At 37.8% G+C, this 14,627-nt stretch overlaps 3 protein-coding genes across 3 annotated transcripts; all 3 read right to left on the reverse strand.

Moving 5' to 3' along the window:
- Window positions 1-1,863: 1,863 nt before the first annotated feature.
- On the reverse strand, window positions 1,864-3,508 carry LOC135653097 (2-oxoglutarate-dependent dioxygenase 11-like). Its single transcript, XM_065174582.1, has 4 exons — window positions 3,179-3,508; window positions 2,859-3,106; window positions 2,442-2,766; window positions 1,864-2,239 (listed from the first exon to the last, which is right to left on the reverse strand). The coding sequence occupies exons 1-4, from the start codon at window positions 3,431-3,433 to the stop codon at window positions 1,997-1,999; spliced, it is 1,071 nt and encodes a 356-aa protein (XP_065030654.1). The 5' UTR covers window positions 3,434-3,508; the 3' UTR covers window positions 1,864-1,996.
- Window positions 3,509-5,575: 2,067 nt separating this feature from the next.
- On the reverse strand, window positions 5,576-7,364 carry LOC135653099 (2-oxoglutarate-dependent dioxygenase 11-like). Its single transcript, XM_065174586.1, has 4 exons — window positions 6,965-7,364; window positions 6,645-6,892; window positions 6,228-6,552; window positions 5,576-6,033 (listed from the first exon to the last, which is right to left on the reverse strand). The coding sequence occupies exons 1-4, from the start codon at window positions 7,217-7,219 to the stop codon at window positions 5,794-5,796; spliced, it is 1,068 nt and encodes a 355-aa protein (XP_065030658.1). The 5' UTR covers window positions 7,220-7,364; the 3' UTR covers window positions 5,576-5,793.
- A 4,727-nt stretch (window positions 7,365-12,091) lies between these two features.
- On the reverse strand, window positions 12,092-13,897 carry LOC135653100 (2-oxoglutarate-dependent dioxygenase 11-like). Its single transcript, XM_065174587.1, has 4 exons — window positions 13,466-13,897; window positions 13,146-13,393; window positions 12,726-13,050; window positions 12,092-12,532 (listed from the first exon to the last, which is right to left on the reverse strand). Exons 1-4 carry the CDS (start codon window positions 13,718-13,720, stop codon window positions 12,293-12,295), a joined length of 1,068 nt encoding a protein of 355 aa, XP_065030659.1. The 5' UTR covers window positions 13,721-13,897; the 3' UTR covers window positions 12,092-12,292.
- Between the last annotated feature and the right edge of the window lie 730 nt (window positions 13,898-14,627).

Consider the following 14,627-nt stretch of genomic DNA (forward strand, 5'->3'; position numbering starts at 1 on the left):
TTTATATTCCATGTTAGAATATTGTTATCAAAGTCAATGTTCTTATCGTTTGATTTTAATTCAACAGTTAAAATTACTCCGATATTTATTTATTTCTTATCATTTGTGAGGATGAGATTATTCCTTTACATATTGAAGATTATGATTGAAATCATAAAAATAGTTTCTTTTAAATATGAAGGTCACACTTATCAACTATGAAAGAAAATGATCATGCAATACTATTTATATAGTGTATCAACTAGCCGAAAGAAGAACCTTTCTCGTCCTATCCATCATTTTACTAATTCTTTTTATCTTTTATGATGGATAATTATGAGGATTATATGTATAAGAGAATTTTTAGTATTTTCTTTCTATTGAAGAAAATAATAAAAAATAAAAAACGAATATAAAATCAATAATAAATCCCATAATGTCGATGGCCTCAAAAATAGATAAATGGAAATGATGATGCAATAGTACAAGTTTTTTTTTTTAAGTTAGCAATGCAGAATTATGGACCTTTAGTTTTGAACTAAGGACATAGAAAAGTTTAATGGGACTCCGAGGTGGAGGGTCTATCTTTCGGAGCATTACCTATATTAAGATTGATGTAAAGAGAATTTTTTGACTTGGTCACTATAATGCTCAAGTCAATGGTGGAGAATTTAATGAATATGAGTTTTTTTTTTTTTTTTTTTCCTTCAGGAAGAGAGACTCCGACATTGTGCTAGGGGTTAGCTTTTATATATAGCCCATTGAAAGGGTAGCCTCTAATTGTCCCAATATTTCCTTTTATATTTTGTCCATATGGGCAACAAGAGGGAGACAAGCTCAATCGATCTCTCTTAGACTCTTATCAAATGGGTGCAAACAAGCGAATGGTGATATGGGCCTTTCCCATCAGACCAACCTCCATATGGTGATTAGATGTCTGATTAAGTGTCGAATAATGATTGATCGTCAATATATTATCTATTAAAATGTAATATATTTTTACCTTCAAATATTTACTTCACATTTTATTTCATGTTTGCTGATAAGATTAACATGTCATGATTCATGATTACGAGAAACCATCACCTCACACAAGGGAAGCTTTTGAGAGAGGATCTCTCGAAAATCCATATTTGTCATGGATCCTTCTATCATATTGGATGAAAAAATCACTCTCTTCTCTTGCCTTCGATGACAAAGATCATCTCTTATGGAGATTGGTCATTCATCAACATGGATCAATTACACACTTCTCTTGATTGAGTACAAGAGAGAGAGTACGGTACGAGGACTCTATAAATTAATAACAATGTCATCTCTATCAACAAGAAATTCAACGAGTGTCGAAGTCAAGAGTGTTTTTCAAGTTGAGCTTTATTTAAGCTCAGACCAAGTTTTGATGGAAGACGATTGTAGTAGACCGTCATGTCTTTAGCAAAAACTATATTTAGAACAAGTTCCTCCTTGGTTTTTATCATTTTAGGAGAGTATCGACTTCAACCGTTGACGAAGCTCATAAGATCTTAACCATGTAAGTTACTGGGCTCATCAATGTGGGAATCACAATGATGCAACTTGGTAACCCAATAATAAATCAATGGTTGATAGATGAACGGCCTTTTTATTTTAGTATGTTCACGTTAGTGTGAAGATAATCATCTAATTATTATTATTATTGCTTTGTAGACTTTGCACTCAGTTTAAGTGCCGCAAGCCAACTTATGCTTATACTTCATTATTAACATTTTTTTGGGAAAAAAAGTAAATAATTTATGAATCTACTTATCTAAAAAAATAAAAAGAAATCATTACATCAAATAATGGACATTCAGATTTATTATTTATGCAACAATACATTAACCAATCGGAATAACACAACAAACACTAAGCCAACTCACTTTAAACGTACAAAGATTCACACTAGATGTTTATTTGATGCTTTGATAAAGAAGATACCGAAACACACTTATTATCAAGATCAAGCAACACACCATAAACTTTCTATCATTAGAAGCTTCTATAGCTTGAGGCTTTCCATGAGCCTCCTCCCTTCTAGTTTTGTGGATAAGTAAGCTTTCATGAACTCTCCATAGCTCATCGACACATATTTTGGCTTGCACCCCTTCACGATCTCTGCAAGAGGACCAACCACCGCCGAATATTCTCTTGGCCCATGGAAGGTAGCAATCGAGAGGCGCTCTTCCTTGACGTTTATTATCGCCTGATGCTCGACGCTTTTGTACACACCATTGCTCAATATCTATTCCAAAAATATTTTGTTTTTGTTAGAAAATATTTATATGTAAGAAGAGATTGAAAAAAAAAAATCAAAATAATAATTTTACATTAGTAAATATTGAGAGAATCTCGTAATCTATAAACATAATTTATTTTTGAATTGAATTAGTGTCGCATATGATTGATATATGTTGATTCTGACTAGATTGAGTCGAGTTAATGACCTCGATGATATCACCGATGTTAGCGATGAGAGCGCCGGGGAGTGGCTTCACGGGGAACCAATTCCCCCTCTTCCTGATATGGAGTCCTTCAACGTCGTTCACCTGTAGGAGTAACGTCAAGCCGCTGCCGTCCGTGTGCGGCGAGAGGCCCAACACCTCGTCAGCTCTTGGACATGGGGGATAATAGTTGAACCTCACTGCCTGCGTTTGGTCCTGAAATATAGAAGAGAACTCCTCCGGTGCGACTCCCAGATTCTTCGCCATCACCTCCAGCAAAGTTCCTGCCACGCTCTTCAGCTCCATGGAGTAGCAAGAGAGAGAGTCTCTGACGGCATGAAGCAGCAGCAAAGGACGTCATATACGTACGTACGTAGATGAACCGCTGAGTAGATGATAGCACAAGAAGTCGAGATAAACCTGAAAGTGAGAGGTTGAGCGGGCCAGAGATCGATGTTCCTCGAGTGCAGTGGTCGAGTTATGAGGGACAGCATGTCCGCCCAGTCCAGCTTTTGGTCGTCAGACATGACGAAGGCTTGGCCGTAACCTTCCAAGCTGTTCGGCAACTGCGCAAATGCCTTCTTCTCTTCCAAGGGAAGCTTAAAGAATTCTACTATATCAGCCTTCATCTTCTCCATCACTTGATCGGGAACTCCGTGATTTATCAACTGTTAGTTAGCATCAACGATTGTTATGTTGCAGCTATGGATCACACGGTTTCGATCCGTAGATCGACTGACCTGGAAGAAGCCCCAGTCTGCACAGGCATGGTGGAGCTTAGCAGACTCTTCCCGAGAGAAACGGTGATGGAGGAGCCTGGAGAAATCGATAACCGGAAGCTCGCTGTCGCCGTCGCTAACGACGGGATCAGCCTTGGCTTCCGGCCTGACGTATCGAGGAGGGACGTCAGCCGGGTTTGCGATGGAAGCTGCAAGAGCTTGGACGTTCGGTACGTCAATGGACGTTCCCAGACGCTGAAAGCTCGGTTTGGCCATCTCGCGAGGCAAGCGCGCGCACACACCGCTTACGAAGACTAACACCTCTCAGCTCGGCTGGTTTAGGCAGGTAGCAGCTTCGACAACATTTATAGAGAGAGAAGTTTCGCCACCATTACTGTCTAGCAATAAACTTACCAAGAAGCTTATCTTTTTGTACTTGACTCAGTCTTCTCAACAGTCATCGTCCTACAATTGAAGAAAACTCTAGTAGTTCACTGCGACCTTTTTGTAACAGCTAACTTAGTAAATTTTTTTTTTTAAAGTATCAGCTAACTTAGTAAAAATTTGATGATTCATTATAAAAATAAAAGTAAGAATTGGAGTCTTATTTTCGTAACTTATTTTTATAAAAATTCTTATCACTAAATAAATGACTCTCTCATTTCTATTGATCCAAGTGTGTGACATCTTATCTGCGATTTTTGATACAGAAAATGTACGTAGTTCCTTCCTCCGATCAAGTGTCTCCCCTAAGGAATCATATTATAATATAAGTTTTTTATTAATCAATAATTATAATTAGAATCAAATCATATTCATGATATATTTTACCTAATAAAATAAAATAATATATTTTAACAATAATTACTTAGATATGTCTTTTGGTGTGACCATGGAGCTAAGGATAGCAGGACTGATCGGGACAGCAAGAGCTACTCATTATGAGATGAAGAAGGACTTCTCCTTTACATAGCTCTGCAGTTTCTTCGAGTCATAGTCCAGTCGTTATTGATCTACACAAGCAGCAAAACATGACAGTTTCAGCAACAGATTGTAGTTATCACGACACAAATGTGTCGACGTGGAAAAACAGAGCACTTCTTTGTCTGATAACATTGATTGATTAAGAGGTACAACCATAAGTAGTAGACCATGAAATGGGCGATCCTTCTAGTGACGGTTAAAGCATCAAGAGAAGTCCACTTCACAAAGTAATCAGTTCAAATGTTTTTTCCCAGAAGTTCCTAATAATGGCACCAGAATGACATCCACCACATAGCAGACGGATGAAATTGGCCAAGCAGGATTTCATTATCAAACTGATATTTGTGCTTCTTTGAACATATCATACTAATGCCTCACTAATTTGGCATCGCCATCAGCGGTGAACATTGAAGCTACAGGTAGAGCGACAGCTGGCGTCTCAATAACTTGTTAGTTTTAAGTTTGACTAGGTAGATGCTTCTTAGGATGGTTCTCTTGAGTTTGAATTCCTCACGTCTTGCAAATCAGATATTTAAGCTTAAACTTATATTAAGATAGGTTAAGATCATGTGAATAGCCATAGCCATAGTGAAAAATAAATAGAACATCATCTGCCATAAAGGTGCAGGGATGATTTTATCTCATGCCAGGTCATCAGCCATAGAATACAAAATAAATAGAGACTGACACCTAAGTAGGGCTCCATGTAACTGGCTCCGAAACGACACCGTAGTGCATCCTACATCAATATATGATAATAATCATCCTATCTTATTAAGATTAGAGATCAGAATGATCAAATCGTTAATATGATATAATCCCAGTCCAACCAAAAAGAAGGCCCAAGGATCAGATATAAAAAGAAACCCATCAAGGGGGCGACTCTTTACACACTAATTCAGTCATACAACTTACATTGTTATTTTCTTCCCTTTGCTAACTTAAGTATCGAAGAGGCCACGTCGAACAACCCCTAAAGTTGGCTTATCATACAAGATTATCGATTGCCGGAAGACATCCAGATGACCTAGCCCCCGGGGAGGAACCTTGCAACTATAAAGATCCTAATCCACTCATATGACCATCATGAACTAAGTCCTCATCAATAGAATGACTTTTGACCGAGCAACCTATGTGATCTCATCTCACCAAGTTTTTATTATTTTAGGAGGGTATTGACTTCGATTGTTGACCAAGCTCATAAGATCTTAACTATATAAGTTACTGGGCTCATCAATGTGGGAATCACAATGATGCAACTTCTTGACCCAATAATAAATCAATGGTTGATAGATGGACGAGGTTTTTATTTTGGTATGTTCACGTTAGTGTGAAGATGATAATCTAATTATTATCATTATTTCCACTCTTATGCTTATACTTCATTATTAGGTTCTTTTTTTTTCTTTGGGAAAAAAGTAAATAATTTATAAATTTATTTATTTAAAAAATAAAAAATATTTACATCTAATAATGTACATTCAGATTTATTACTTATGCAACGATACATTAACAAATCCGAATAACTCAACAAACACTAAGTCAATACACTTCAAATATACAAAGATTCGATACTTATATAATATTATCCCGAAACATACTTATTATCAAGTTCAATCAACACATCATGAACTTTCTAACATTGGAGACTTTTATAGCTTGAGTCTTTCTATGAGCCTCCTCCCTTCCAGTTTTGTGGAGAAATAAGCTTTCCTAAATTCTCTGTAGCTCATCGACATATACTTCGGCTTGCACCCCTTCACGATCTCTGCAAAAGGACCAACCACTGAATCTTTTCTTGGCCCATGGAAAGTAGCGATCGAGTGGCGCTCTTTCTTGGCATTTATTATCGCCCGATGCTCAACGCTTTTGTATACGCCGTTGCTCAATATCTATTCTAAAAGGTTTTTGTTTTTGTTAGAAAATATTTATAGAACAGACTGAAAAAAAATCAAAATAATAATTTTACATTAGTAAATATTGAGAGAATCTCGTAATCTGTAAACATAATTTATTTTTGAATTGAATTAGTATCGGACATGATTGATATATGTTGATTCTGACTAATTTGAGTCGAGTTAATGACCTCGATGATATCACCGATGTTGGCGATGAGAGCGCCGGGGAGTGGCTTCACGGGGTACCAATCCCCCCCCTTCCTGATATGGAGTCCTTCAACGTCGTTCACCTGTAGGAGCAACGTCAAGCCGCTGCCGTCCGTGTGTGGCGAGAGGCCCAACACCTCGTCAGCTCTTGGACATGGGGGATAATAGTTGATCCTCACTGCCTGCGTTTGGTCCTGAAATATAGTAGAGAACTCCTCCGGTGCGACCCCCAGATTCTTCGTCATCACCTCCAGCAAAGTTCCTGCCACGCTCTTCAGCTCCATGGCGTAGCAAGAGAGAGAGTCTCTGACAGCATGAAGCAGCAGCAAAGGACGTCATATACGTACGTACGTAGCTAAACCGCTGAGTAGATGACAGCGCAAGTAGTCGAGATAAACCTGAAAGTGAGAGGTTGAGCGGGCCAGAGATCGATGTTCCTCGACTGCAGTGGTCGAGTTATGAGGGTCAGAATGTCCGCCCAGTCCAGCTTTTGGTCGTCAGACACGACGAAGGCTTGGCCGTAACCTTCCAAGCTGTTCGGCAACTGCGCAAATGCCTTCTTCTCTTCCAAGGGAAGCTTAAAGAATTCTACTATATCACCCTTGATCTTCTCCATCGCTTGATCGGGAACTCCGTGATTTATCAACTGTTAATTAGCATCAACGATTGTTATGTTGCAGCTATCGATCACACGATTTCGATCCGTAGATCGACTGACCTGGAAGAAGCCCCAGTCTGCACAGGCATGGTGGAGCTTAGCAGACTCTTCCCGAGAGAAACGGTGATGGAGGAGCCTGGAGAAATCGATGACCGGAAGCTCGCTGTCGCCGTCGCTAACGACGGGATCAGCCTTGGCTTCCGGCCTGACGTATCGAGGAGGGACGTCAGCCGGGTTTGCGATGGAAGCTGCAAGAGCTTGGACGTTCGGTACGTCAATGGACGTTCCCAGACGCTGAAAGCTCGGTTCGGCCATCTCGCGAAGCAAGCACGCACACACACACACCGCTTACGAAGACTAACACCTCTCGGCTCGGCTGGTTCGGGCAGGTAGCAGCTTCGACAACATTTACAGAGAGAGAAGCTTCGCTTAGTTGTCTTGCTTCTCAGCCACTAATCTGCCCACCATTTATGTCTACCAAGAAGCTTATCTCTTTGTAGTTGACTCAGTCTTCTCAACAGTCATCGTCCTACCACTGAAGAAAACTCGAGTAGTTCACTGCGACCTTTTTGTAACAGCTAACTTAGTAAAAATTTGATGATTCGTTGTAAGATCATGAATTCGAGTTTTATTTGCGTAACTTATCTTTATAAAAAAAAATAAAAAAATATCATCTGTCACCCGTGAAACCTCATTGGACAAGAGAGATATTAGGTTAAATAAATTTCTTATCACTAAATAAATTACTCTCTTGTTTCTGTCAATTCAAGTGTCTGACTTCTTATCTGCTTGCTACCACCTACACCTACTTTTCGGTGTTATGAAAAAAATATATTTTATGAATTATATTTATATTTAAAATCATATAAGACAGTCTAACGTAAATGAGATTGGACACCAATACGATCCAAGACCCCGAGCTGTTAAGTCGTGCATCAAACATTTGATGCACGATGATCTAAGAATAGTCCGCAAGCATGCTTTTCTTGCGGATAGTACAGCAATCGCACATCAGATGAATCATCATCGTGCAAGATTCCAACAAGTTCATCTTCCCTAGACACACTATGGGTACGATGACCTAATCCTATTAGCTGTTTTAACAGTAAAATGTGGCAGCTGGGAGTAATAATAATTAAACATTCAGCTGTTCGCTTGCAACCGGAAGAAGGACATATAAGAAGAACAAAAAAAAATCATACACCGCACATGGGCTGTCTCACCCGTAATTCGCAGCTCGCAATGATAAGTACGTTGGAATTAAACTTTTTCAAACGTTATAAAAAAAGGTTCATTGCATCAAGGGAGATTCATTACATCTAGAAGAAAAAATAGATTAAAAGTTGGATTGATAAATCAAATTAGTTATTGATTCCTGAAAGGATTTCTCGAAAGAAAATGATTTTTCTTGAATACAATTAATGTAATGTATCTTTGGGGACTATATAAACCCCGTATGTTGGGTCATGAAACAGATAGAGTTTTTGAATTTAGTTTTCTTTTAGAGAAATATAGAAAGCTTGTCCTACTCTTCCTTTGTTTGATATCTCTATCCTTTCTTTCTATCAAGATCAACATTTGGTATCAGAATATAGGTTAAGCTATGACCTTTTTCTCAAGTACCATCCAACTCTAGATCCCCAGATTGACAAAAAAAAAAAAAATGATATATGGTGCATCCAAATGAAGGTTCTTCTAGGCTCCCAAGATGTATGGGAGTTTGTAAAAGATGGATTTTCTGAACCAAGTCTAGCAGAAGAAGGAGCAATAAATGCAGAAGAAAGAAAACAACTCAAAGAAAGAAGGAAGAAAGAGAAAAATGCTTTGTTCACGATTTACCAAGGGCTTGATGATACAATGTTCGAGATCATCGCTCTAGCAAATACTTCAAAGGAGGCTTGGGAAATACTTCAAAAAGCATTGGTGGTGTTGATAAGGTAAAGAAACTCTGTTTACAAGTTTTACGAGCTGAGTTTGAAAAATTACAACAAGGTACTTCTGAAACTATTTCTGATTACTTCTAAAAAATTATTTCTATTGTTCATTAAATGAGACAAAATGACAAACAAATAAATGATCAAAGGGTAATAGAAAAAATACTAAGATCTCTACATCCAAAATTTGATTTTATTGCTATTGCGATTGAAGAATCTAAAGAATTGGAAAAAATATCTTTAGAAGAACTTATGGGTTCCCTTCAAGTTCATAAGCAAAGGATTCCAAAAAGAGGAGAAGACAAAACTATAGAACAAGCATTACAAGTTAAGCTTACTATTAAAAATAAAGGAGAATTAAATTATCAAAGAGAAAGAGGACGAGGACAAAGAGGAAGAGGAGACAGAAATCATACCAATCAAGAATCTCGAAACAATAAAGGTGGCGGAGAAAATTCTAGCCAAAGAGGCCGAGGTTAGTCCAAGGACATGGCCGAGGCTATGGACGTAGCGGAAATTATAAAATGTCTTAAATACAATGCTATATTTGCAAAAAGTATAAACGTTACTCTTATGAATGTTATTATAATCCTAACAATCAAGGTGATAAGACAAATTTTGTTGAGGAAGAAAAGAATGAAAATCAAGTTTTACTAATGAGTTATGATAATTTAAAAGAGGATAAATCTATGACATGATATCTAGATACAGGAGCCTTAAATCACATATGTGGCATCAAAGAGTTAGTTATTTTCAGAAATGGATATAAGTTATTCCGGGAACATTACATTTGGTGATTTGTCTCAAAGACCAATAAGAGGCAAAGGTAAAATTCTCCTTGAACTTAATAATGGTAAAGAATTATGCATTTCAGATGTATATTATGTTCCTGATATGAAAAATAATATTCTAACCTTGGGACAATTACTTGAAAAAGGTTATGATATTGAGATGAAAGATATGGCTCTCTTAATTCGTGATAAGAATAAAATATTGATATCACATGTGAAAATGGCAAGGAATAGAATGTTTTCTGATTTGAGTATTTTTGATCAATCAAATTATTTTAAAGCTGATATTGAGGATATTTCTACACTTTGGCATCTTAGATATGCTCATTTAAATTTTGAGGCTTTGAAACTTTTAGAGAAGTATAATATGATGATAGGAATGCCAAAAATTGATTGTCCATCAAAATTTAAATAAATAGTAAAGAAGTTTCATAATCTCATTATGGCAAAGCATTGTAGTAAATCGAGCAAGATGGGGTAAGCCAAACCATTGCCCTAAGCGAGAAGTTGACTATTCTCCATGATCAGAGGAGGCACAATCCGAAGTACCAATCAAGAAAAGAAGCCATAAAGAGAGACTTATAGTGGTGGAAACCCACCTTGACGTTCTTGAAACAAGTCTAGAGGAACTCTAGTAAGCCCAACAAAAGCTTCTTGTGGTAGAGAACTTATAAAAAGAAGCTGAATCTCGAATCGAAAAGGTTGAGTCCATGATCGATCGATTGACGGAAGATACCAAGAAGAGAGACTTTGTGAATATTTGTACGAAGTTGCAGAACTCAAGTTCAGAGTGACATTGCACACAAGTGCTCTTAATGTTGGAGGGAGCAATACCCGCATTGTATTACCACAAAACTTGAGAGCACTTGAGCTGTATTGCTATGAGGGTGCTAGGGATGTTAAAGAGCTTGAGAATTTTCTGTTTGATATGAAATAATATTTCTAAGCTATAAGGCTTGCTTCGGAAGATACCAAAGTTTCGATAGCAACTATGCCCGATATCTATTTATTTATTTATATTCTACGTTACAATATTGTTATCAAAGTCACAGTTCTTATCGTTTGATTTTAATTCAACAGTTAAAATTAGTTTGAAAATTAGTTTATTTATTTCTTATCATTTGTAATCGAAGATTATGATTGAAATCATATAAACAGTCTCAGTCCCTTTTATAGTTGAAGGTGACACTTATGCAAGTGTTCCTTAGCAACTACAAAAGAAAATGATCATAAAATACTATTTTTATATATTGTATCAACTAGATCCATCATTTCCCTACTTCCCTTTATATTTTATCATGGATAATTATGACGATTACATGTATAAGAGAAGTTTTAGTATTTTATTTTTATTAAAAAAATAATTGAAGAATAAAAATAACGAATATAAAATAAATAATAAATCCCATCATATCAATGGCCTTAAAAATAGATAGATGGAAGTGATGGTGCAATGGTACAAATCTATGCTTTAAATATATTCGACTAAGATGAGTCTTTTTTTCTTTGAAGTTGTAATGCAGAATTGTGGGCCCTTAATTTTGAAATTGACACATCTTTTACCATCAAACATTTACATCATATTTTATTTCATGTCTGTCGGTGAGATTAACATGTCATGATTTATGATAACGAGATACCACCACCTCACACAAGGGAAGCCTTTGAGAGAGGATCTCTCGAAATCTATGTTCGGGGCCATGATTTGGACCTTTTTCTGTCGTGGATCCTTCTATTTATATTGGATGTAAGAAATCTGTAGCTTCTCTTGCCTTGACATCTAATGCTAGATAACAAAGATCGTCTCCTATCATATGGGGGTTTGGTTTTTCATCAAAACAGATCAGTTATGCACTTCTCTTGCAACGATTGAGCACAAGAAAGAGAGAGAGAGAGAGAGAGAGAGCGGTGCGAGGACTCTATAAATTAATTACGATTTCATCTCTGTCAACAAGAAATTCAACAAGTGTTAAAGTCATCAATAATTATATATTTTTAATTATTTTTGCTGGAGTGTTTCTCAAGTTAAGTGTTTTCACGCTTAGACCAAGTTTTGATCGACGATAATGTTGCTAAAGAACTCAAGAGAACAAGCTAGCACGAAACCAAGGCTACGATGATAGTAGGAGATCTTAACCATATAAATTATTTTAGGAGGGTATCGACTTCGACTGTTGACCGAAGCTCATAAGACCTTAACCATATAAATTATTGGGCTCATCAATGTGGGAATCACAATGATGTAACTTCCTGATCCAATAATAAATCAATAGTTGATAGATGAACAACCTTTTTATTTTGGTATGCTCACGTTAGTGTGAAGATGATCATCTTCTCCATTACTGGGCTCAAATTGCACTCAGTTTAAGTGCCGCAAGCCAACTTATGCTTATACTTCATTATTAGCTTTTTGTTTTTGGGGAAAAAAAGTAAATAATTTATGAATCTACTTATTAAAAAATAAAAAAATCATTACATCAAATAGTGTACATTCAGATTTATTACTTATGCAACTATACATTAACAAATCCGAATAACTCAACAAACACTAAGTCAATACACTTTAAACATACAAAGATTCGATGCTTATATAACATTATCCCAAAACATACTTATTATCAAGTTCAAGCAACACACTATGAACTTTCTAACATTAGAGACTTCTATAGCTTGAGGCTTTCCATGAGGCTCCTCCCTTCCAGTTTTGCGGAGAAGTAAGTTTTCATGAACTCTTTGTAACTCATCGACACATACTTCGGCTTGCACTCCTTCACGATCTCTGAGAGAGGACCAACCATCAAATCTTCTCTTGGCCCATGGAAGGTAGCGATCGAGTGACGCTCTTTCTTGGCATTTATTATAGCCCGATGCTCGACGCTTTTGTATACGCCGTTGCTCAATATCTATTCCAAAAGTCTTTTGTTTTTGTTAGAAAATATTTATAGAAGAGATTGAAAAAAAAAATAATAATAATTTTACATTAATAAATATTGAGAGAATCTCGTAATCTATAAACATAATTTATTTTTGAATTGAATTAGTATCGGACATGATTGATATATGTTGATTCTGACTAATTTGAGTCGAGTTAATGACCTCGATGATATCACCGATGTTAGCGATGAGAGCGCCGGGGAGTGGCTTCACCGGGAACCAATTCCCCCCCTTCCTGATCTGGAGTCCTACAACGTCGTTCACCTGTAGGAGCAACGTCAAGCCGCTGCCGTCCGTGTGTGGCGAGATGCCCAACACCTCGTCAGCCCTTGGACATGGGGGATAATAGTTGATCCTCACTCCCTGCGGTTGGTCCTGAAATATAGTAGAGAACTCCTCCGGTGCGACCCCCAGATTCTTCGCCATCACCTCCAGCAAAGTTCCTGCCACGCCCTTCAGCTCCATGGAGTAGCAAGAGAGAGAGTCTCTGACGGCATGAAGCGGCAGCAAAGGACGTCATGTACGTAATAAGTACGTAGCTGAACCGCTGAGTAGATGACAGCACAAGAAGTCGAGATAAACCTGAAAGTGAGAGGTTGAGCTGGCCAGAGATCGATGTTCCTCGACTGGAGTGGTCGAGTTATGAGGTACATAATGTCCGCCCAGTCCAGCTCTTGGTCGTCAGACACGACGAAGATTTGGCCGTAACCTTCCAAGCTGTTCGGCAACTGCGCAAATGCCTTCTTCTGTTCCAAGGGAAGCTTAAAGAATTCTACTATATCAGCCTTCATCTTCTCCATCGCTTGATCGGGAACTCCGTGATTTATCAACTGTTAATTAGCATCAACGATTGTTATGTTGCAGCTATCGATCACACGATTTCGATCCGTAGATCGACTGACCTGGAAGAAGCCCCAGTCTGCACAGGCATGGTGGAGCTTAGCAGACTCTTCCCTAGAGAAACGGCGATGGAGGAGCCTGGAGAAATCGATGACCGGAAGCTCGCTGTCGCCGTCGCTAACGACGGGATCAGCCTTGGCTTCCGGCCTGACGTATCGAGGAGGGACGTCAGCCGGGTTTGCGATGGAAGCTGCAAGAGCTTGGACGTTCGGTACGTCGATGGACGTTCCCAGACGCTGAAAGCTCGGGGTCGCCATCTCGCGAAGCAAGCAAGCGCGCACACACCGCGTACGAAGACTAACACCTCTCAGCTCGGCTGGTTTGGGCAGGTAGCAGCTTCGACAACACTTATAGAGAGAGAAGCTTCGCCACCATTACTGTCTAGCAATAAGCTTACCAAGAAGCTTATCTTTTGGTACTTGACTCAGTCTTCTCAACAGTCATCGTCCTACCATTGAAGAAAACTCTAGTAGTTCACTGCGACCTTTTTGTAACAGCTAACTTAGTAAACATTTTTCTTTTGAACGTATTAGCTAACTTAGTAAAAATTTGATGATTCATTCATTGTAAGATCCTGAATTCGAGTTTTATTTTCGTAACTTATCTTTATAAAAATAAAATATATATCATCTGTCACCCCTGAAACCTGCCTAATTGGACAAGAGAGATATTAGGTTAAATAAAATTCTTATCACTAAATAAATTACTCTCTCATTTCTATCAATTCAAGTGTCTGACTTCTTATCAGCGACGCTTGCTACAGAAAATGCAGCTAGTTATTGAGAAGCATTCCGTGTTATGAAAGAAATATATTTTATCTCACCATATGAATGAATAATCTTCATTCGAATTGTGTGTCTAGATTTTAAATCATATAATATTCGTACGAATGGATAAACTTAAATGAGATTGGACACCAATGCGATCCAAGACCCTGAGCTGTTAAGTCGTGCATCAAACCTTTGATGCACGATGATCTAATAATAGTATGCAAACAAACTTTTCTTACGGACAGTACATCAATCACACACCACATGAATCATCATCGTGCAAGATTCCAACAAGTTCATCTTCCCTAGACACACTATGGTGTACGATGATCTAATCATATTAGCTATTTTAACAGTAAAATGTAGCGGCTGGGACTAATAATAATTAAACATT

The sequence above is a fragment of the Musa acuminata genome, chromosome BXJ3-11, assembly GCF_036884655.1.
Source record: "Musa acuminata AAA Group cultivar baxijiao chromosome BXJ3-11, Cavendish_Baxijiao_AAA, whole genome shotgun sequence".
In the NCBI taxonomy this organism is placed as follows: Eukaryota; Viridiplantae; Streptophyta; class Magnoliopsida; order Zingiberales; family Musaceae; genus Musa; species Musa acuminata.